A 25282-nucleotide genomic window follows, 5' to 3' on the forward strand; every position below is an offset into this window, starting at 1 on the left:
CTTCGAAATAAAGGAAGAGAAAAAACCTAAGGACACGTACAAGTCTCTCCTGCTTCTTTCCACACACACACACACACACACACACATATATATATATATAATCATAATCCCGTGAATATTTTTGAATTTTCGCGACCACGTCCTTAGGAAAAATAAAAACTAAAAAAAAATCACGTTGTCAACAGAATTTCGAGATTCAACGTGAGGCGTTTCGGTCTGCATAGAACTCGGCCGACATTTTCCTCGGCACCCCCTTTTTTTTTTGTTTTTTTTTTCTCCTAGGTTTGTATTCCCATCTGCGCAATTAGTTTTCCGATTTTTGATTCCAACCTAGATCTTCGTCTAAATTTTCTGGAATTTTTTCCTGTTCGGTGGATGAGATTTTCTAGCTGCCCCGAATGTGAAGGCTAAATTAGGAAGCAAAAACGAAGAAGAGATGGACGAGTCAGAGCAAGTTGTTTTCATTGACATATCAACACCGAAATAAATCTTTCGTGACTATTATTTCATCAACTCAACGTAATTTGCACGTAATTTTTCCCATCCATTAATCTAGTCCATGGTCCTCCTTCCTTCTAGTCTCCTGCTCCGCTTTGAATGCCGCAATGCGTCCACAATACAACTTTTCACATTAGGGCTAAGCTTATGATCGGCTGCACAAGTGCAATAATCTATCAAGTTGGCCTCCTTAAAAGGCAAAGTACCTTTCTTTGGAAAACTAATACATCCAAAAAACAGTCGAGAGTCTAGGAAAATTCCTAATAACAAGTTGTATATCGCGTGACATGAGTGAATTTCGGGGATACTCCTATTCATTGATCCGCTTTTCAAATAGGAATCCATTTTCTAAAAGATCTTACATTTTTCATCACCCCGTTCGATGAGAGATAAATTTAATGTAAGAGTCTTTCCTTTTCGATAAAAGTGAAAAGCTTGCGAGGTGATACTTACTTGCAAGGGAGGGTGTTCAAGGATCAAGTTATTCCCCACGTTTCAAGGATCCGGTCTCCTCATTCTTTCAATTAAATGGAATTTTATTGGGTTCGTAGGCTATACTTAGTTTGAATTGGAAATGCAGTTTCTTGAGTTGAGGGGGTCCGATTTCGACCTAACCCGAGGACGTTAGCTGACGGACATTGATGGTAGAGCCAGCATCTAATGAATCAACCACTTCACGAGCTGGCAAAGGGTAGTACGTTCCAAATTTGTATAGCAGATGTGGTGTCGCACTTAATCAGAGTGAAACGTACCAAAAGAGTCGAAAACTTATTGTATTTGCTATCTATTCAGTTTGAAACCTTCTAATTATATAAATTGGGTTCAAATATTTTGACGATTTATCAATATAATTTATTTGGCTAATTTTGACAGAAAATTGGTGACATGAACACCAGCAGTCCTACGTAGTATGCCTGGTGCTGACGTGGATAATTTTTATTCTTGAATTTTTATTACCTTTTTGTATTTTCTTTTCTTTTCTTTCTTTTTTTTCCCCAATTGTGAGCCGGCGAGGTCTAGGCGACAATCGAGGGCATTGGGCCCAAGCAGGGGTCTCCTTGCCGGCATAGAGTTGTAAAGAAGAAGAAGAAAGAAAATAAAACAAAATACATAAAAACAATAAGTATTTTAGAGAAAATATTAAAAAATTATAAAATTTATCAATGTCAATGCCGCTCATGCTATGTAGGACGATCGATGTCCAGGACAATGATTTCTGGCCAAAATTAGATGGGTGGACTATATTGGCAAATCGTCAAAAAGTTTACACCTGAATCGATACAAACACAATAGGTATAGGACTTTTTTTTTGTACTTTTCCCTTTAATCAAATGTTGGCATCCATGCACATTAAAAGCTAACATGAATGTGTGCATGTCACGTGAGTTGAAAGAGAACATATCTGATTCAGTGACGTAATATCGGCATGCCATGCGGTATTATCGCTATAAGATGAACCCTCTCAAGCGGGCATTGGTATTGGATTAGACAAAGGTACTCGTGGAATTGAATGCTCGAGCTACTTCTCATGGACAAGAAAATGATAGATCCGGCCATCACGATTGCACGATCCTTCAACTATGATTGCTCGTCAGATTTTCCCCCATTCCATTATATTCATCTGCTGCTACATTGATGAACTATGGATCAATTTGATAAGGTGGTAGTTGTCATAGCTTTATGAGGGTCTGCTCATGTTAAGAGTAAAAAAACTCCCTTTCCTTCTGTTTTTTTCGTTTTGCTTGGGAACGAAGTGCAAATATGGGACAGTTCATAGGTTGCTTGGTCTAGTAAGATATCCATTGAAAAACTAGCAAAATTATTTAGTCGTCCAAGACTGAAACGCCAATCTAAGACTCATTTTGGCTGAACTCGTCCATTTCGAACCAAAACCTCTGATTCCCATCAATCTAAGGATAGGTTACTTGAAACCACGATTGCTCAGACCCATGTGCATATACGTGAAAGAGGCTCTTGTTTCTTGAAGTTTGACTAAGTAGCCTTTAACTATCTCTAAGTTTTGCTTATTGATATGGACAATTGTTCTTTCAATCAATGACTCGTGATGCAACCACTGCATGAAATAAATTCTTCATTTAAGCCTGAACGCGGTAGGCGACAACTCGAGGATATTGGGTGATTTTACGTTGTCATTCTTGTTATGATTAATCTATGCTATTTCTACTGACTTTTTTCTTCACATGTCAATGATTCGCGATGTACTTATTATATAAGATAATCTTCACGCGGGGCACGATTACTTGTGGACATTGGGCGATTTTGTTGAAGTTTTTTCCATTGGATGATAATGACAACCGCAAGAGCTACATTAAGTCCCACTCATATTTGGCTCCAATCTCTTTTTTAAACCATTGATGTATTGCTTGGCCACCTACTTCCAATACAAGGAACCTTCTAAGGATATAATTAAAAACTACTAATTATAAAAAAAAATGCATATTCTTTTCTTTCCCCTCAGTTGTTGTTATCTCTTGTGCCCGAGGTCTCTTTCTGGTTCTGTTCTACATTGTTGCTCGTTACAAGGAAATTGACATAAGTTTAGGGTTTGGCTAAATTATTCACCACAATAAAAAGACAACCAAAGTTGAGCCCCACATCTCCCCAACTTGCACACGACCATGACATCCCCAATGTCTTCGGGGTTCCTTAATCCCCTTAATGATTAATTTCATCGCTTTAATTGACTGCCTTTCTTTTCCCTCAATCATGAGAGATTTCACTGAATCCGGACTAAATTAGGGCAAAAGGGTCCCAAGAAAATCACACTCCAAAGTGATGCACCAATTGGAGAGTGCAAATTATAATATAGTGAGAGGAAAGAAAGGGAAAGAAAAGTACACGACCCGCATCATTTTTCTCTCATCAACTTGTGAGATCTTCACAAATGGTCTTGATTGTTAGGGTTTGACGCACAATCATAACGAAATAGAGTGTAAAAACGAGAAAGAGAATTCGACATATAAGGTTTATCCCGATTCATCTTTAAATTATGGCTGCAATCCCACATATGATTCTACTATAATTAGCACATTGCGCCTCTCTATTATATCACTCAATTATATATATATATATATATATATATATATATATATATATATATATAACAGTAAGTATTAATTGGGTCAAAGCTCAAATTTTTAATAAAAAATGAATTCAAACTATAAAAATTTTCTAGCGATGGAGATTATGGACCGCACAATAATACTGTTCATGAAGTGGGAAGAGTAAAACTCTTGCCCTTCTCTTCTCCTTTTGTCGCTTTAATATTGGAGTCGAGAGCTGGATGGACAAGGATGTGCGCGCGCGCGCGCTTTGCTTTTTTGCTAGTGAAAGATGATGTGAGGCAAAAGTACAAGTTGCTGCCAGCGGTTTTAGATTTATCTCATTCTCAATCAGCCTTTTTCATTTATTTATTTTTGCTGGGTTCTAAGGGCATTGGAAAGATCCACTCCTAACTCTGAATAACACAATGACAATAATAATTGCCATGGGATCAAATGCTTTTTTCGCCAAATGCTTGACAGACACCAAGTGGGGTTTGGTTTGGCTTGGCTTTCTTTTTCCAAGTGCCTTTTGTTCTGGCCCTTTGCTGAAGGGGCCAATGTGTCTCTCCCCGGTGAGTGGCACTTTGATTTTACAAGATGTCAACTTCAGATGGGGCATCGAAATTTGGTTCCATTCTTTCTGCATTGATGCAAACGATTCAAAGCATATGACAAGGGAGAAAAAAGGGGGTTTGATCTTTCTCAATCCCCTCTTCATCAGCCTTAAATTTCTTCATTTCGATACTTGTTTAGCTTGAAAGCAGGTCGAGTCCTAGGTAAATTGCAAAGCAAGAGAAAGAATAAGTCTAGTAGGTACGAAAGATGGGTGAAAATGAGCATGAAAAGGACCATCTCAAATTGGAATATGCTATGTGGTTTGATGAAGAGGGTTGAGATGGGACCCGAAAAGGAATATAATGGGGGCATGATTTAGATCAGGCTTATCCAATCCTTAGTCACTTTTCAAATTGCTACTAATATGGCCAAGTGGGTGAACTTGGAACTTGCTCAAAATCTCTCTCTCTCTCTCTCTCTCTCTCTCTCAATTTCTTCAGTGCAAATTTCACGTCTTTAATGCATAAGACTTCGGTGCTAAGAAATAACCTTCTTCGATTTTGTTCTCCCCCTTGAACTTACCCAATTCAGCGGAAGATAAGAATTCCCCTTCAAGAGGACTGCCTAAAATTACGGAATCTGTCTCAGTAGAGTAAGTCTTTTCTGGAATGAATTGGTACATAAAAATACGAGAACAAGCGGTAATAGCAGCGGACAATTGAACAGCTGATACCCTAGGTGGGTTCCAATAAGTATCGAGATCATGTGCTTTTATTGCCAATGTAACTTACTAGATAATATTCCTCGCTTGGACGAGAATGAAATGAGGCCCAGCTCGACTCGAGACCAAGACTCCTTACAACTCACACCAATAGCGGCATCGAGCAGTCGGAGATTGATTGAACATCGTGGGATAATGGTTACACATAAATGATTGGGAAATGCTTCTCTAACAATATTGTCATAGACGGTACAATTTTAACCGTAGATCCACACATCATCACTGGTATTTTGCATAAATAACTCATTGATTAGAAGATCGTATGGTCGGGAATAACCGATAATCTTGTTAGACTAGAAGCTTCGTAAATGATTAGATGCGATGCACATGAGCTTCTACCAGTCAATATCAAGATCAAGAAATCGGAGCACGATCAGATCCCTAGGCAAGTGGAAGTCGTCCTTGGGTTGGAGACAATTCCGGGTGAAATAGATCTTTCCTTTTGTCTGCTTTTCCATGAATGGGACAGCGGAAGAATATTTATTTATCATTATCATTTCGAAATTTTTCTTTTTTTTTTTTTTTTTGCAATTTTTATGTTGGGGACATGTGGGATCATCATCGCCTATTGGGAATTAAATTCCTAATGGGAAAAGAAAAATGCTTCCATCAGAGAATAAGCATAATGACATTCGGCAGAGACTACCAAATCAAGAAACCGTGACGAACGAATTAGGCTAAAATAGCAATTGGTGTAATTTTTTTTGTCCATTTTGCATAGAAACACATTGCAAAGGACAAACATCAATTCGACAAAGGAACGATTCCCACGTAATTCTCGTTCTTGATATGGGAATAAGTATGTTTGTCTCGGCCATTGACGTGGGGGCAATTCGAACCATCAGTTTCCTTTTTCTTGTTTAGACAATGATTCTGATGATAAGGGGGTCGGTCATCCACACATCAAATCGCTGAAATCATTTTTGATATGTACATATTTGTTCCATTAATTTTACGTATAAAACAGTTTCTTCTTTATTTCCCTATACATTTATGAGGATGCGTAGTAGCAGTCCTACGACGAAAAGTACCAAAAAAAATCCTAAATATGTTGCTTTTATGCCGATTCAATCCTAAATAAGAAAATCATTGATATAGATATCGGCCTTCCTGAGTGGCACGACAGGTCTAGACGTGAACAAATTTTGAAATTTTCTGCTTTAATATGTTTCTTTTTTGTTTATTTTTTTGTTATTTATTTTCTTTCTTTTCCTAAATGTAGGCAGACGAGGTTTGGAAGAGGGCGTCGGGCCAGCAACCCTCTCCTATGGTCGGGGATGGTTGGCTGGCAACCTCGCCGACCCCGAGTTGTAAAAAAAAAAAAAGAAACAAAATAACAAAACAATTTAGAAAATATTATAAAAATTATTTGCGTCGGCGACGGTTGTGCCGAGACGATTGGCATTCATATCGGTGTTTTTTTGGTCAAGATTGATCGGATTGACTAAATTGACAAATCGTCAAAAGATTTATGAATTAATTGGTACAATGGAAAAATTTAAGACTGAATTGATACATGAACAATATTTTTATGACTTTTTCGATGCTTTTCCTATTCGAAAATTCATCTTTAGGACATCGATATCTTGGATGGATCGTGTCACATGCAATGTTTACGAGATCATGCATCTTAATGACTTCTATATTCGAATTTAAGAAAATCCCATCTGGGCTCAATATAATTCGACTTCATGAAAAAGATGAAGCAATGAAGAGATTTTCTTCTCTCAATCATAATCACGATCAGATTGCGGGGAACAACATCCGAGTCCTCCACACTTCCATAAAGCCTGCGCAAGTAGCTAAACTCAGTGATGGGATAATCGAATACGTGCTCTCAACAAATACTCACAACTCAACTTTCCTCACGAAGGAGGAGGAGACCGAAGATGGCTTTTCAATATTCTGTATTCACAATCAATTCACCCATACTGAAATGGTTACAAGACACACCTATTTATAAATTTGAAACACGACTCTTGATATACTCTAGTTACATGAACAGATGCATGTACATACATAGCATTTACTATACATCGGAATAAAAACAGACTCTTGAAAGACTCAACTAATAATAACTCTCGAAAAACAAGTCTTGGTTCATGCATGTATCTTGGAAGTCCACCATTCATTGACAACCAACACCACATTCATTGAATCGACATTAAGTTGATACATTGGAAGTCAATCAATAGTCTAGCATTGATGAATTTGGTTTAATTTCCAACACTCTCCCATAAACCAAATTCTCTTCCATCGATCATTCCAAGCGGACTTCTGAATTTTTGAAACACATCGATCTTGAGAGGTTTTGTAAAAATATCATCAACTTGATCTCCTGTCTTCACGTGCATTACTTCGATTTCTTTGTCTCTGACTTGTTCCCGAATAAAATGATACCGAACATCGATATGCTTGTTCCTTTCATGAAAAATTGGATTTTTCGCCAAAGCAATGGCTGAAACATTATTGACACAAATCTCTGTCGCATTCTTCTGCTCCATATGAATTTCTTTGAGCAATTTTCTCAACCATATTGCATGACAAACACATGATGATGCAGCCACATATTCAGTTTCGCATGTCGATAGAGTAATCTTGGGTTGCATTTTTTATGACCACGTAAAAGCGGTTTCACCTGTAAAAAATACAAAGCCCATAGTGCTTTTCCGATCATCAATATCTCCACCGGAATCACTGTCTAAATAACTTCTAAGCTGAAATGATTCAGACTGATAATAATGTAAGCCAAGAGAGATAGTACCTTTAATGTACCGAAATATCCTCTTTTCCGCTTTAAGATGAGATACTTTCGGTTTCTCCATGTATCGACTTACAATTCCGACACTGTACATTATATCCGGTCTAGTACATGTCAAATATCTCAAGCTTCCAATCAAACTTCTATAATATGTCGAATCAGCATCGATACCTGCGTCGAACTAAGAAAGTTTGGCATCGGAATCCATCGGTGTATTGACGGACGTGCAATTCTTCATGTTGAATTTTTCAAGGATATTTTCAGCATATCCTTTTTGGGAAATAAAATCCCATCTCCACTTTGCTTTACTTCGATACCGAGAAAATAACTCATTAGACCATTATTTGTTATCCGGAATTCTTTCACCATCGACGCTTTAAAAGTATCGATCAATGCAGAGTTATTTCCTGTAAAGACAAGATCATCGACATATAAACATGGCAATTCTTTTTCTCAAAGCATAAGTCACAAACATACATATTTAACTTTGCCTTTTCTTCTAACTTTTTGATCAAGACTTCTCCATTTCATACGTCAGATAATCATTAAGAAGTTCAACTTGACTTTTTCTTCTTTGCTTAACCGACTTCATCGTGCAATGAATATGGAAGCTAAAAGTCAACTTCCCTTCTCTATTCATATTAGGTGTTGGACTCCAATACTCCCCCTCAACACCTAATATTCTTTACCCTATAACATCTGATATTCATCTTCTTCAATTGCTTCTACGATTATGACTTCTAATTGAGCTTTGCGAAGCTCAGATTTCATCAACGCCATTTGAACTTGCGCATTAGTCACTTTTTCTTTCTTCACGGTTTCTGTAGTCGCAAGAGTTTTGATATTACAACTCATGTGGTCAAATCTTTTATTCACGGTTGTCATTTCATGCTTCTATTGATTCAACTCCATCTGAAGCACTTCGATATAGGCATCTCGGTCCTTTTTCTCGTAGGACTTCTTTTCTACATGCTTCCATTGATCCTTGCCTCTTATGATCTCTTCATCGGGGCAACATTTCTTGAGCTTCTGCAACTTCTTGAGCTCATACCAGAGCTTCTGGTGCTCTCTTTCTTTCAGCTTGAGCTCGTTGTCCTTTTGCCTCAGCATTTCATCCCTTGCTTTCAACATCTCCAGCAGTTCCTTCTCACAACCGCTTCTTGAAGCTGCTACTTGCTTCGTCGAGTTTTCCCTCGACTTGCTCTTCTTTGGGGACGTCTCGGTGACTATTACATCGTTTGCCTCGATGATTACGGTGGCTACGAGCTCTTCTTGATCCTCTGTTGCAATGATCGCTTGAAGACTTCGTTCTTCTTTGCCATCGTGCTCTTTCTTGGGAAAGGACGCGTCATTTTCTTTTATCTATTTGAACCAACAGACTTTAGCAAAGTGACCTATTTTGCCACATATATAGCACCGTCCGGTGCACTTTCTGTTGTCGTTATCACGATCTTGATGAGCTTCCCCTGGTTGAGTGCTTCTCACCGCCGATTGTCTCTGTCGGTTTTCATGTTCTTTCGACTATTTGCCATTCTTAGTATCGGTATAATTTCTTCTATGGCTCTTGGAACCTCTTTTATTACTAAAGAGGGAATCGCCATAATCCATGGTACATGCGAGTACCATTGTTACGGGTGCTCATGCCCCATGTTTACTCAACATTCGGATTTGTAATATTCGAATTCGTTACACCTAAAACCCCTGACCTTTGATTTGTCACATGTTTTAAACCTTCTGATGGAATTTGAATTCCTACCTCTACCTCGTCCTCCTACATGACCTCGGACACTCGAGCCGAGTGAGCGACCCGGCTTTGCAAAGCTTGCTCTGATTCATTCTTTGCTCATGCGAGCATAATGAATCCATCAATCGCTCCAACGTCATGGTTGATATATCCCGTCCTTCTTCGATTGTCATAACGACATAGTCAAATCTTTCAATCAAAAACCGCAAGATTTTTTCTGCGACTCAAAATTACCTCGAAGTGTTTGAAGTCAAACTCGCTTCACCCGATTATTGCCCTTGTAGGATTTTTGCAAAATATCCCACGCTGCTTGGGCGGTTTCAGCACTTGATATTTTTTCAAATATCGTTTCCTCCACTACTTGAAAGATCGAATATAATGCTTTTTTTTTTATCTTTCTTTCGGGTTTCCACCAATAAATCTTTCTACGCCTTTCTCAAAGTATTGAATTCTTCGGCATCGGCTACTTCAATGTAGCCATTCTCCACCAGGTTCCACAAATCTTGCAATTTGAACAGAGCCTTCATCCGGACGGACCGGTTATTGAAATTCCTCTTGTTCAACTTTGGAAGTTGTAATTGAATGGCACCGACGGATGCCATTTCTAGTTTCGAGTTAACAATCCTTGATCTCTACTTTAGGTTCTCCGTCTCCGGGCGCTAGTTTTGATACTCCAATTCTTGACCGCTGTCACGACCCTCCCTCTTCGGGATTTTCCGGGACGAGAGTTAACGAGCTGTGCTTTTGATCCAGTTGGCGGTGGATCTTCGGCGTGCGGGTCTCTCCCAAGACCCATTACTCGAATCGCGATGTGAAGAAAATTTTATAGAGGTCGACTTTAGTGTGGTCGTGTGACATGTGCATAGTGTACATGCATATGGAGTCGCCACCGATCACTTTTTGGAGGGTATGATCGGGAACCCTATCGAGCGGTTGGGAGAAACCGTTCGATTCTACGAAAACTAGAGATTTGAGTCCGGGGACTTGGTTATGCCGACATTCGAATTGACGCCCTTTCGGTTACCGAAATAGAGTGATTTTCTAACCTAAGAATTCACGCAGATGAAATTTGGGATGAGGTAGGTTCTAACGATCTTAAGGTACCATGCAGACGGGAATTTTACACCCTAACAATCACAATAAGAAATTTAATGCACAGTCAAAATAATCATAGCCAAATCGAACAATCAATCAAGTAGACACGCTTACTATGGCCCTATCGACCTACGGAATGAACTCGATTAAGTGCCGGGGTGGTTCGGGAAAATTTGGGGCGGAAGGCCCGGAAGGGTAAAATGGTCATTTTTTTGGTTCGGGACCCAAAAATCACAAAATTGGGGTTGGACCAGTTGAATGTGGTCATTTCTCATTTTTTGTGATTTTTTAGAATTTTTCTAATTTTTCTAATTTTTTTTGGATTTTTTATTTATTTTCCAAAAGTTGGGAATTTTTTGGATCGGTGAAGACCGACCCTCAAAGATTCAAAATTTTTTGATCCAGACTATAAGAGTCCCGAATCGACCTAAACATTTTTTAGAAATTTTTTGGGAAAATCTGGGAATTTTTATGAATTTTCTATGAATTTTACAATTAGTATTTTTATTTATTTTTATTAATATTTTTGAACCGGGTCAACCCAGTCAACAACCGGTCAACTCGGTCCAGACCTGTTCAGACCCTCTATACACAAAAACGGCACCGTATACTATTTTATTTGATTTTTTTTTATTTTCTGAAAACAATTTCCTAATATTCGAATATATATAAAAGAAATGAACGGCTAAGATCAATCCCCGATTTGATCTCGGCCGTCGACTTACTATATTCGAAACGACTCCGTGTCGGACATTCTCTATAAAATGACGCCGCATCCGGTTATTGAACGGACGGCCATGATTAAACCCTAAGATACGATCTGGGCCATGCACTCTTTCTATAGACTAAAACGACAACGCTTTTGTCTCGAGCGTTAAACGACGTCGCCCGATTAATCAAATGAACGACTACAATTCAACCTTGGATCTAATCCGGACCATTCAATCCATACACGCCTAAAAACAACGACGCATCGGACCTTATTCCCGAACGACGTCGTGGACTACTTAACCTAAACGACGTCGCTTTTGATTTTTTTTATTTTCTATCGAATATTCGAAATAACAAAAATACCAAAAATCAAATCCAACGGCTGAGAATCAAACTATCCTATTTATCTCAGCCGTTGGATCAAATCTGAGTCGGCCCGCTCGCGCTAACGGCCGAGGCGACTCGGATCCGAGTTGGACCAACCGGACGGCGCCACCTAAGCATGTTGACCCGCCGACCACCCACGTCACCTTCGTCTTCTACCTTGCGACGAGACCGGACGAACGGCCGAGAGCCTCCGGCGATGATCTAACGGTGAAACCTCGGCCAAAACTCGTGAAACCAACTCCTATCGACTCGTCTCAACCTCTAGTTTAATATAACACCATTCTATCGGCTAAATCGCGAATATCGGACTTCGCACAGTATCGCATTGCAGAGTTCAAATATATAGATCGAAGCCAAATCAAAGCAATTCATCCATAGGAAAGCTTCATAGGAGGTTTAGGAGACTTACCTCGAGCTCCGATCGAGCTCGCAATGGCTAGAATTGCCTCGCCGGTGCTCGGCCGCACCGAGGTACGATGAAGGTTCGACTCGAGGTATTGGAGTGAAATCAACGCAGAGATAAGATGCGATCGTGGTCATAGATGATCCAGAAACAAAAGGCACATATCAATTGTAGGAATCGAGTTCATGAATGCACGATGCCATGAATGCGCAGTGAAGAGGTTCGAAGTTCGACTCACCTTCTCTGGAGATCTCGAGTTGATTTGGTTGGTGCGATCGCTTCTCCTTAGCTCGGGTGAGCTTCCGGTGGTGGTCCAATGTCCTGATTTGGCTTGGATTGGCCGGGACGAAGTTGCGGAACCTCCGCTCGAAACTCGAACTATGGCGTCGCGCGAGAGCTTCTCTCTCTTCTTCTCTCTCTTTCTCTCTCTATTCTGTTGCTAGACGAACACAAATGAGCCTCCTCTTCTCTCGAATCTTCCCATCCCTTTTATAGTGAGCTTTTGACATTTCGCGACACGGGCGAGCTCGCCGAACCTCTCACACGCGCACACACGTGCCATTTGGGTGGCCGGACGGTGACGGAATCGGTTATGATTCCGTCCAAGTCCATTAGACCTCCGTTGAACCTCAAACGAGCATGAATTGCATTCGACCTTGGAAAATGTTGACTTTATGTACACCGGGGCTTTGATTGGCTCGCCGGAGCTCCTTCGGCGGCCATTGGTCGCGGCATTGGTAGCAATCAACGCACCTTGACACGAAAAACAAAAGCCCCACGTCAATTGAACCAATTATGATTGATTAGCCTGTCAATTTGATCATCAAAATTCAACTAAGAATTGTTCATTCGTGCGAGTGTTCCGAGGAAGAAGACGATACTTTGCTGGACCGGTTTGACTAGTCCGACCGGCGGTCACACCGGTGCGAACCGGTTCAAACATTGAATTTTCAAAATTAATTAAAATCCGTTGGGGATTTTTGCAATTAAACCTCAAAATTGAACTTAGGGGCTTGAATTCTATATAGAAATGTGTTTTTGCCCAAAATTTCTTATCAATTTCTGCAAAAGCCCCAAACTTTTCTAAAATCCCAAATTGGGAAAAACTTCAATTGGACGCCTAATTGATCAAATTAGACCAAGACACTCCTGCCAATCGATTTAGAATGTATAAAAACCTAGGGAGGCAGTCCAATTTTGCCACGAAAGTCCCTCAATTAAAAGTAATTTCAAAAATTAAGAAGTTGAGGGACTAAATTGCAAGATTTTTAAGAATTTTTGCCCAATTCATGCAATCCGTGTAATTGAGGGTGCAATTGATCAAATTGAAGCTACAAAGGGCTGAAATTGAATGTCTACACTCAAAATGTGCAAAAATTGCAAATAAAAAAACTCAATTTGTATTTTTTGTGTGAACTCAACTCTCGGCATTGTGAAGAAACACCCAAAATTGAACACGATTTTTGATTTTTCTTGAAGTAAATATGAAAAAGGAATTAAAATAAAAATATTAAATATTTTTATGTATTTTTGTGACCTCGGGAAATATTTTTTATGAATTTTTTAGTATTTTTATATTTTTTTAAAATATTAAAAAATGTGAAAAATATGAAAACTTATTTTTTGTTCAAAATTGGTCCCTTATGCTAGGCCAAGGCTACCAAACTTGATTTTTCAATTTTTTTTTATTTTTTTGAATTTTTGGTGAATTTTAGAAAATAAAATTAAGAAAAACTTGATTAAAAATCAGGTATTAATGACTACCTAGGCTTCACACGTTCCTCGCAACCTTGTTAGGTATACAACTCGTAGGTATGCGGAAGCTTTATGATGGTTTGGTGAGGGAAACAGACAAATACACAAGGGAGAGAATGATATTCAAAATGCCTTTGCAAAGGCGTTACACATAGAGAAAATACACAAGCTTTGCTCTATAAGCTTGTTTACATAAACTCTAACTCTCTATGAGAATATAGGCTGCTATGCCTCACTCCTTGAAGATCACCTTTGCACTTGGTGACTTCTGTCTATTCTCTCTATTTCTAAGCTACCCTCCACACACCACAAGCTTAATTCTAATCCTTATTTATAGAAGAATTTTCCACCGGCGGAGGACTCCACTGCCATTGGTGTTCGCCGACTTCAAGAGTGAAACCAATCTGCTGCAATTCTTCTTCTCAAAGCATAAATCACAAACAAACAAATTTAACTTTGATTTTTTCTTCTTACTTTTTGATCAAGACTTCTCCCTTTCATATGTGAGATAATCATTAAAAAGTTCAACTTGGATTTTTCTTCTTTGCTTAACCGACTTCATCATGTAATGAATGTGGTGGCCGAAAGTCAACTTCCCTTCTTGTTGACACCTAAATTTTGACTAATCTATTTTTTGCATAAAAATTAAAACTACTTTTAGTTCTAAATAAAAATCATCTCACATATTTATTTTTAGCGTACATTGCATTAACATATAATTGAGCAAGCGTAACACCTAATTTAGCATGCGTCTAGACTAGACATGGGGTGAAAAATGTACCAAGAATATTTGAGCTTGAAATAAATATTTTCTCAAGGATCGTATTGCAAATACTAGAACTTCGAGAACCGTATTGCAAATACTAGAACCTCGGGGACCGTATTGCAAATACCAAGAGAAGAGGAGATGATGAAGAAAAGATGGAGAAAGGAGGATGATGAAAAGAAGATAATGAAGAGAAGGTGAAGAAGAGAAGATAAAAATGGAAGATGAAGAAATGAAGGTGAAGAAGAGAAAATGAAAATGGAAGATGAGGAAATGAAGATGAAGATGAAGAAATGAAGATGAAAATGGAAGATGAAGAAATGAAGATGAAGAAGAAAGGATGAAAATGGAAGATGGAGAAATGAAGATGAAGAATGGGGGATGAAGAATTTTGTCTATAAAAGAGGAGGGAGGAGAATTTTGGTGAGGGAGAAGTTAGAGAGCTCTTGAGAGGAGTTTTAGAGAGAAAATTTGAAGAGAGTTTTGAGAGAGTATAAAAGTTTTGAAGCCCGGTACTACCATTGCCAATTTCTGCACCGACCAACACAAGCCACAAGTTCATCCCCATCATTCAAGATTGCTGCAGCAAAAGAAAGCTAAGTGGTTTCCTAATTTCCTCTAAGTTCGGATACAAATTAGTCCAGATTTTCTACACCGATTTCTCTACGTTTTATGTCAAATAATAGCTGCATATCAACGATGAGACATCAATGGTACAAGAATAGAAGGAAGGCAAAAATGGAGAGAAGATCAATGCCTAGATTGCATCCGTCCCGATGATTAATTTGCCAAAAGCCTCATGGAATTATAGCAAGATGAGAAAGAAACATGAAGGAGAGATAGGACCAAGGGACTTCTCGGTCTAACAAGCCACCGAACCGGTCCAATGGTCAAGACAAACCCGGAGCATAAATTTGGTGCGAGAGTACAAACCGGGGAGTAATCTGAAACCTATTTAATCCCAATTTCATGTAATTTCTTTATTTTGAAAACAGACAAAAACTAAAAAAAGTCATAAGAAGAAAAACCCCAAAAAATTTGCATTTTTGATCTTCAAGTAGAATTAATCAAATTTGTCAAATTGATTATTTTCATGAAAATGGTGCTGAAAGGGCATTAATTAAAAAATTTAATGTAACCAAGTCCCCGAACTCTTAATCTACGGTTCGCGGGAATAAAATAGTTCTCCCGCTATTTTATTTAGGTTTCTAATCGACCTACCGAAAATGATTAGTGGTGACTCCAAATTCAAATTACATTGTTTGTTAATTATTCGAATCTTAAGTTGCGATTTAGTATGGACTTGGGAGAGTCCGAGTTAGGTTAGTTAATTGATTAACCTGATAATCCATTAGCCTGAAAATTAACTTGTTTATTTTTTAGGTCGCGACACTTCTCTGTTCATATTAGGTGTTGGACTCCAAAAAGGTTGTCTGTTCTCTCTTTCCCAAGCACTGTCCAGGATCAGTTCCTTCCTAGGACCCTGTCAGTTTTGTAAGGACTCGGCTAGAGAGATGTTTCCACAACAAGATCGATATGAACAGATCGGTCATGAAATGAAGATTACTCTCATGAATGATTCAACAAATCTGAGCCAGGAATTTCAAACCAGCATGAGATCGACGCAAAGGCTGCTGATTAGCATGAATATCAACTAATCATCCAGGAAAACACAGTAGGAGTATCAGGTACTTGGAGCAACAATTTATAGGAGACCTCCAACTTCACAACTACAAACCAGAAAGTTGATTGACCAGGATAAGTTTAATAATTAATCAGAATGTTCGTGGAAATGGTGCTCCTAATTAGGCATGCGGATTATGCTTCAAACCAGTTGGATAGCTCAGAAACAACTGAAAACCACCATCCAGCCACCAGAGATGTTCGTGCCATCAGAAACGACCGTAACCTGAAATCTTTCTGCGAGTACCACGACTCTCCTACAAAATGCATTTGCAGGGAAACCGCGATCGGCGTATAACCGGTAAGAGCCGACCCCGTGTAAATAACATGACATTTTCTTGTCCGATTCACAGATAACGAAACTTCTCTGTTCTCTCTGTCCTGAAAAGTCTCCGGACCTTAGTCCAGCCTAACACTTGAGCTTGTGTCTCTGCCAAAGTCTCGAACTTTTAGGCGGTGGTTTTCTCATGAGTAAGCATTGAAGTGAAGGACTTGAGGCATATGAAACGAGCGTACATGCAGACAGTAGTCCAAAAGCATTCCAAAAATCCAAAAGCATGTTACGACTTTCAGCTTTGAGCCCAGATTGCTTGCTAATTAATAAGTTCACATTCCGAACATAATAATAATAATCAGTTCACGTAGTTTTTGGGCCTTCACTGATCCTGTGGACCCATTTCGCGCATCAAAGGGCCTTTGTTTTGGCACTTTTCGTCGTAACAGGCCTTTTGGCCCAAGAAAGTCAGCATTCATCAACACTGTTTTGTGATGCAAATCAGATTTGTCGTCGAATGCAATGTGTTCGTAACAAGCAAAGCATCTGCTTCTATGGGTGCCTTCATGATTCTAGAGATAAAAGAATTGCATGCAGATCTTTACAGTGGTTCGGCTTATATCAAACCTACGTCCACTTTTCCAGACTAACAATTGCTAACTAGATTTCACCGATAATCACTCGAGAGGTTACAATGCAACTTGTGCCGCTTTTATCCAAAACTAGTAGATCACACTACTAATTCCCAAGCACCGCTACAATGCTTGTGCACTTCTCAACAGAGATTACAGTCAGTAGATCACTCTTAGTATCCATGAATTGCTCTAATGGAGTAGTGTATATGTTTCGAAAGAATAAAGTTTAATCGTTCTCATGATTTATATCTTCTTATATAGTCTTCATGATATAGTCAGAAAACATTCAAGATGATTTAATTTAACAGTTGAAGATAAGTTCCACAATCGCACCGAAAGATCTGGTCACCGTACAATCGAATCTCCCCGTGACATTGTGAATTCCACGTATGGACTTCCTCATATTAGGAAATAATCATCTTTAAGCATATTAATTGACAACAGATTGAATTTCTCTTCCTATGTATATCTTCGAAATTTCAGGCTCGAGGTTAGCTGTTAATATTCCTCAAGAATTAGATTGTTCTTGAAAGGAATATCCGGTCCTCAAAATGCATGTTATGTTCTGTCTTTTACTTCATACCTCAGGTTCTATAAGTGCCAGTGGCGATAGAGTTCTCCTTGCATTTGTTCATCCCGAGACAAGACAATATCCTGCATTGACCCAATAATCGATATAATTAGATGACACTGTCAACTTCAAAATATCACAGGAACTTCTCTCAACAGAATCGCATCTCATGCTTTCACTCGGTGTCACCATCGCATTCCTTGATGATCGGAGCTCGTTGCTGCCGGTTTTGGCCGAGTTTCTCGCTAGGGTCGTCGCTGATGATGGAGGCTTGTGCCTATGTAGGCAGTGTCGGAGCCGCCCGAGATGGGTGGTGGGGCTGGCTGTGACAATCGGTGGAGAAGAGAGGAGCGAGCAAGCTTCGAGAGAGACTGTAGGTGGGTTGGGCTTTAGACCCCGTTAAAAACCCAGCATTTTATTAGGCTTTATTATTCAAACCCATATCAATCCATTTAACAAAATTTAGCTAACCCACATATATAGCCCAACCAATCAATATATGGAATCATCAATGGGTTTTAAATTCATTTTGATGCCTCTATTCCAACTTGGCTTTTCACACTCACACGTAGAAAGAGAGAGAGAGGGCTTCGAACTCGCGACCTCTAGTTTGAAGTCAACGGAGGTCGACCGTTGACCCCCTACAAGTCCACCTCTAGCAAAGGTGAGCCGAGAATCTCAAGAGAAAATGCGCAGTTGGGACTTTACGCTCGAGGTTCTAAAAGTGTTTGGAGGTATTTTGAGTAGGGCGGCGATGTGTAAATAAAGTCACAATCTTAGCTAAGGCTAAGTTGGAATCCGGCGTTAACAAAGTGCCCAAATATGGAAAAACTCGTTTGAATACGGGGAAATTTCAAGCAGATCTTCAAGTGCCCTCGTTTTTACGAAATACCCTCTAAACTCGAGATTGTCTTATATTAGCTCGTGTGTTCGACATATGTGTATCAAGGAGCCGGAACGACCGAAAAAGTGGTTGACCGCGGTGCACGTGCACCATTTCGTACGGATCAGAGAAGTATTTTCTATCATAAAATAACGAATGGCTCATTTAAGGTGGTGGGGGCGGAGTCCCTCCTTCCCTACACTTATGAGCCTGATGTTATTTGCTAGGCTTCTTAATGAGCCTCAAAAGTTAGCACGAGTGACACATAAAAATATATGTACGCACACATCCAATCTTATCACCCAAGCACACTAAAAGCACAACGCATTAATAGTTGCTGCAATAACGGTTCCTTGCATGGTCGGACCAACCAGTGGTCCTAACGAATAAAAGCTGCCTTTGATTGGCCCATGATCCTAAATGCCCTCCCACCCAACCCTACCCTATGTCCATTTGATCTTTAATCATCTTATTAAATCTTCTAATTAACACATTTTGGATCGATTAATTCTGCGTGTCGAATGCAATCCTTTCACTTAATTTCTTAAACTTAAGGTCGTCATATTCGAGTGAATTCATGCGTCCTCTCATTCCATATGGTGGTAATCAAAACATGTTGAATATTTCCCGAGTTCTTTGCAATTTGAAGGGAATGAGCTAAAATTATCAACTTTCTAGGATCGGGTCAAGGGAGAAGAGGGCCTCACGGAGACACAAATTATGTGAACCGGCAAAAATCTACTCACTTTACATCACCATAAAGTTTTTAGGGCTTTTCTTCTTTTTTCAGTCTTTATAGACCACGGGCAAGCATTTATAATTTTGTGTGTGGTCATCATCAACAACGCTAACCGGTTCCTCACTGTCCTCCGCTCTCCTCATTAGTTAGATTCGACCCCACGTTTTTATTTTTATTTCTTGCAATATTTATAGAGATTATAATCGATAGAGTTATGTGAAAAATTTGATGGACGTTGTCGACATGTGACATATGTTTCGTTACGCCCAATGACTGATCACTATGTGATATTTTGTAAATCGATATGGTAGACCTTCGTTTTTGTAGCCCAACACGGCTTTTCTATATGATGTGTTATGGATATAGTCCATTATAGAGAAAAACGCGTAACGTTGAGCGCAAAGTGTGTGGCCTCGGACCGCATAATCACTATAGTAGCGCTCTCCATCCTAACCTTATGTCATCTAGGTCGATGTTCTTTATTAATTCACAGGACTAGGATAGCGTGCACAGACTTGACTATTTCTCGATACGTGATTAACTTAATACCCATAGAATAAAGTAATTTAACCATTGTTCTCCCGCTATGCCCTCACCCATGACCTAATGCCTCCCCAACTATGAAAGAAGTAAAGAACAATCTTGAAAAATGCACCCACCACCTATTCAACATTTTCAACGATCTTGAGACATGCACCCAACAAAACATTTAACATTTTCTGGTGTCGAAATCAAGTGCGATGTTTGCTTCCAACCAATCCTCTCCGAAATGTTTCGGTCATCATGATTCACCATATTTTATAGGGTCTTATAAACGATTGCCTCCCAAAGCACTTATTAGTCATATTGATCAAGAATATCGACTTTTTTTTAAGTGTATAAATTGTAAATAACACAAAGTAGATTGTCCCCAAAAAAAATTAAAAAGCTAGGGATGAGTAAGACGGATTGACCAAGTCGGGCCACTTCTGTCTGGCTCCATAAATTGGAACTAGAGATTTTCGGTCCGGCTCCCGGTTCTATGGAGAACCTGATTGTCGGTCTGGTTTCTGGTCCCAGTAACCGAGAACCTATCTTTTCGGTCTAGTTCTTAATTCTTGGTTCCATAAATTAGAACCGGTGATTTTTGGTCAGGTCTGGTTTGGTCTCAAGATCCTACGATCTTGTTCTTGGTCTTAGAAATTGAGAACTTGTCCTTTCAATCTGATTTTTGGTTCTTGGGTAGAACTAAATCGAGTTGAGAATCAATCACCTCTAACAAAAAAAAAAAAAAAAACCCATTTTATAAGAAGAAGGGGTCGCTCCATTTATGAGTTCTCTCTCTTGCAAAGCTCATGGGGTCTTTGTCAACTTTGAAATCCCTTTTTTCCTGCATGTAAATATAAAGGGTGCAAAATCAAGACATCAACAACTCCACCAACACTTCTTCAAACGAATAACTTCAAAAGAATTCCGCAAATTGCTATGAGCCAAGAAACTACCGAGAAAGACTAGGGCTTCTCATTCAAACTCCAAACCCTATCGCTTTGCATTCGCCATTTCTTTATATCATCGCCAGCTTCATTTCCGGATCTTGAATTCCAACAAATCTCAGATCTTTCCCCAGGAAATAGAAAGGAAATGAGGCGAAGCCAAGAGACCCATCAGCTTAAAACAATGCCGAGGAACGTCCACCGCCATGAACGGCCTCCTCCTCCTCCTCAGAAGTCGCTCCAGATCAAGCAAGAAGACAAGTTCTTCTCCAAGCTCCTGTCGAGAGAGAGCTCCAGAGTGAACTCGTCTTCCAGAGTGTTCTACTACGGAGGAGCTCCCCGGGCAGTGCCATTCCAGTGGGAGTCGCAGCCCGGGACTCCAATCCGCGACTTCGCGACGTCGTCGCACGCCGCCTCGTCCTTTCCTCCTCTCACGCCGCCTCCCTCGTACTACTCGAAGTTGAAGTCAAGGAGGTTCATGCAGAGCAAGAACGTTGACGGTCGCTCCAAGCCCAAGAAGGTTTCGACGATGAGCAACATGTTCTCGAAGATCAATCACAGCACGAAGAAGCCGCGCCAGGTCTCGCAGTCGCCGTCGGTATCGTCGACGTCTTCCTCATCCACGTGGTCCATGACGTCGTTTTCTTCGCCATCGGTGGCCTCGGCTTCTTCTTCGATGGAGTCCAAGTTTAACAGGCGAGACTTGTCCGGCGCTAGGTCCTCCCTGGTGCATTTCGGGTTGGAGGACGCGAAGGACGACGGCAACAACGAAGAAGAGGGAGAAGGAGAAGAAGAAGAAGAAGAAGAAGAAGAAGATGAAGACGACATGTTCGAATTGCCCATTTCGAAGTTGAGATTAGGTGGGAGAAGAACGTTTCTACTGAAGTTCAGAAGTTGCTGTCCAGTGATTAAGATAAAGAGTACCGTCGTCTCCATTGCTGGACATGGTTCGGGTCAAGGTAGTGTATAGAGCCAAAGATTTTCATCGTTTTCTTAAATATTAAGGTTCTGGTTCTTATTGCAGCCCCGTATTGGATTTGAAACAGCTTGTTAAATCTCCTTTTCCTCTTTTGCTTTAATAATGAAGAATTAATCATTATTATCAATATTTTTCGCGTCCTTTAATGAAATATTTGATGGGCGAGCTTGGTCAAGCCACTCTCGTTTAAAAGGCCCGACCCGGATCAGGTGGATTTTGGACAAGATTGTTCAAAGCATCGTTGGTCTGGGTCGGACCCAATCATGACCCCACAATGTAAAGGCCCAATTTATACACGTCCAATATGGTCCGTCAATCATGTTTGACAATCCTTTTTGGCCAAATGAAGAAGCTTTCAGACCATCAAAAGCCAGCAGTTCATCAAAGACACATCAAGGGGGAAACATCTCAACCTGAGGGCACTTCTCCTTGTAGCTGTGAGTGTGGGAAGCCACCCCCGTGAGCATGATGAGTCGCTTCTCGACGAACGCACGAACCGCCTTAAAGGAGTTGAAGAAGGGCTCTTCCAAGGTTAGTCTTCTCGAAAAGTGGCGGTCAGTCGCATCGACCCTTCTCGTGTTCCATACCACTAGTGACGAGTTTAGCATCAGTTTCCCCAACTTCTTGTTAAAAGAGAGAGATGAGCACACTATGGGAATGAATGCTTCTGCACTCTACTTTATTCAATGATCAACTAATCTCCATAAAAGGCTGTACTACAACGAAAAGGCTAACAATAGCCAAAAAAATAGCAACTAACTTGACCCATGTGCAGCATCATGCTGCAACCTATTCCTAAAAACTAGGATCCACTAAGTTTTAGTAATAGAAACTTCCTATTGAATAGGACAACACACATGACTAGATATTTTATTGAAAACATAAAAAAACAACTTTGACTCTTTCCAACATGCCCTCCCTTAAACCGATACTGCAAGTGATCGGTTTAAAGGCGTAGGAACAAGCTCTCCTTTAATATGAGGCATCCATCGAACAAACTCCAAGGAGCTTCCTTGACTTCTGAAATGTGGAAATTTGAGGGGTTTTGTGAACACATCAGCAACTTGATCTTCACTTCTGCAGAAAACAAGATCAATTGCACCATCTTTTGTAAGATCCCTCAAGAAATGATACTTCACATCTATATGCTTGCTCCTCCCATGTAGAACTGGATTCTTTGATAATTTAATGGCTAAATTGTTGTCACAAAAAATCATTGTTGGTTCATGTCGTTCGAATTGAAGTTGTCCAAGAATCTTCTTCAACCAAATAGCCTAACAAGCACTTGATGTGGCAGCCACAAATTCGGCTTCTGTTGTTGAAAGAATGACTAAGGGTTGTTTCTTTGAAGACCATGAGACAGCTGCTGAACCAAGCATAAATACATAGCCCGAGGTGCTTTTTCTATCCTCAAATCACCCGCATAATCACCGTCGGTAAAACCAAGTAAATCTGAACTTTCTCCTTTCTTGTAAAACAACCCAAGAGATGTAGTCCCTTTCAAATAGCGTAAAATACGCTTAGCAGCCTGAAGGTGTTTTTCGGTGGGACTCTCCATGTATCTACTAATGAGACTAACACCATACATGATGTCTAGCCTTGTTGCTGTTAAGTACATCGGACTCCCTACAATTTGCTTGTACATGGTGCTGTTCACTTTCCCTCCACTAGGATCTTTGGTGAGCTTTAATCCAACCTTTGTTGGTGTGGCAACTAAATTGCAATCCTTCAACTGAAACTTCTCCAAAATCTCCTGCACATATTTCTTTTGGCAAACAAATGTACCAACAGCAGATCGATTAACTTCAATGCCTAAGAAATAGTGCATTAACCCGAGATCCGTCATCTCAAATTCATGCATCATGGATTGCTTAAATGTCTCCATCATGGCACTATCATTCCCTGTGTAAATGAGATCATCTACATACAAGCATACCGGAATACCAGAAGTAGTTTTCCACCATGGCCAACCTTAATAAACAAAGTATGTTCGTAGGGACACTTGGCAAACCCTTCCTTCAAAAAATAAGCTTCAATCCTACTGTACCAAGCTCAAGGAGCTTGCTTTAATCCATATAAAGCCTTCTTTAATTTGTATACTTTATGCTCACAATAAGGCTTCGCATATCCAGGAGGTTGGTCAATAAATACCTGTTCTTGGAGATCGCCATGTAAAAAGGCAGACTTCACATCTAAGCGATGGATGGACCACGATTTTTGTGCTGCTAATGCAATCACCAACCGAATTGTGTCAAGTCTCGCAACTAGTGCGAACACCTCTTTGTAGTCCACGCCGAATTCTTGCTTGTAGCCTTTTGCCATTGGACGCGCCTTGTATTTGTCAATGCCACCATCCTTGTTCAGCTTTGTCTTGTAGACCCACTTGACACCAATAGTGTTGTCGCCTTTGGGAAGATTTGTTAATTCCCAAGTGTTTTTTTTTCTCAATTGCTTCAATTTTAGCATCCATTGCATCTCTCCACTTTTGATGTTTTCTTGCTTCATAAAAAATAGTTGGATCACTATCTGCAAACAAAGCAAAATGAGTTAACAGGTCTTCACTTTGTTCGACTCCGAAGACCTCATAATCTCTCATCCATGCTGGCCTTTGTTGGTGATATTGGGGGCATTCACCATGTGTTGCAGCAGCTTCGGAATTGGGCTGTTGCTCCTCCTCTTCAATAGGGTCAGAATTGTTACTAGCCGAGGCCAAATTGTGTTGTTGGTCTTCTTCACCAATTTCTTCAAAATCAGCTACAACCGGTGCAACGCCTTTCGATTGATCATTCCAAGGCCAGAATCTTTCTTCATCAAACACCACATCACGGCTGATTATTATCTTCTTGGTCACGGGATCATAGAGCTTGTAAGCTTTTGTTTGATCACTTACACCAAGAAAGACGCATTTTACTCCCTTATCATCAAGCTTTTTCCTTTTTTGATGCGGAACGTGGGCATATGCAATACACCCAAAAATTTTGAAGTAATCAATTGTTGGCCTTCATCCATTCCAAGCTTCTTCGGGAGTCATATTTAGAACCGCAAGTGTGGGGCTTCCGTTCAAGAGATGGACACTCCAATTTATTGCCTCTGGCCAAAACTTCTTTGGAATTCCACTTCTTCACAGTAGACTTCGAACCATGTTGAGGATGGTTCGATTCTTCCTCTCACATACACCATTTTGTTGTGGTGTATAGGCCGTAGTAAGTTGCCTACGAATTCCATGTTTCGTACAAAAATCATCAAACTCAAGAGACTTGTACTCGCCTCCACGATCGGTACGAAGAACTTTGATTTGATTGCCACTTTCCTTTTCAACAAGACTTTTGAAATTCTTGAATGCTTCAAAGGCTTCAGATTTTTCTTGCAAGAAATACACCTACACTTTTCGAATGAAATCATCAATGAATGTGATCGGATATCGTTTACCTCCATTAAAAATTGGTGTGATTAGACCACAAAGATCTGAATGGACCAGCTCAAGCTGCTTTTTAGCCCTCCACGCCTTGCCTTGTGGAAACCGAG

The 25282-nt window shown here is 40.0% G+C and overlaps 1 protein-coding gene across 1 annotated transcript; it reads left to right on the forward strand.

Moving 5' to 3' along the window:
* Positions 1–20686: 20686 nt before the first annotated feature.
* Positions 20687–21559, forward strand: LOC115748170 (YLP motif-containing protein 1-like; the record flags this gene model as incomplete). The annotated part of the gene is made up of 1 exon (XM_030684616.2): positions 20687–21559. A coding segment is annotated over exon 1 (633 nt), but the record flags the coding sequence as incomplete, so codon positions are not given.
* Between the last annotated feature and the right edge of the window lie 3723 nt (positions 21560–25282).

This window comes from Rhodamnia argentea, chromosome 8 (assembly GCF_020921035.1).
Source record: "Rhodamnia argentea isolate NSW1041297 chromosome 8, ASM2092103v1, whole genome shotgun sequence".
Taxonomy (NCBI): domain Eukaryota; kingdom Viridiplantae; phylum Streptophyta; class Magnoliopsida; order Myrtales; family Myrtaceae; genus Rhodamnia; species Rhodamnia argentea.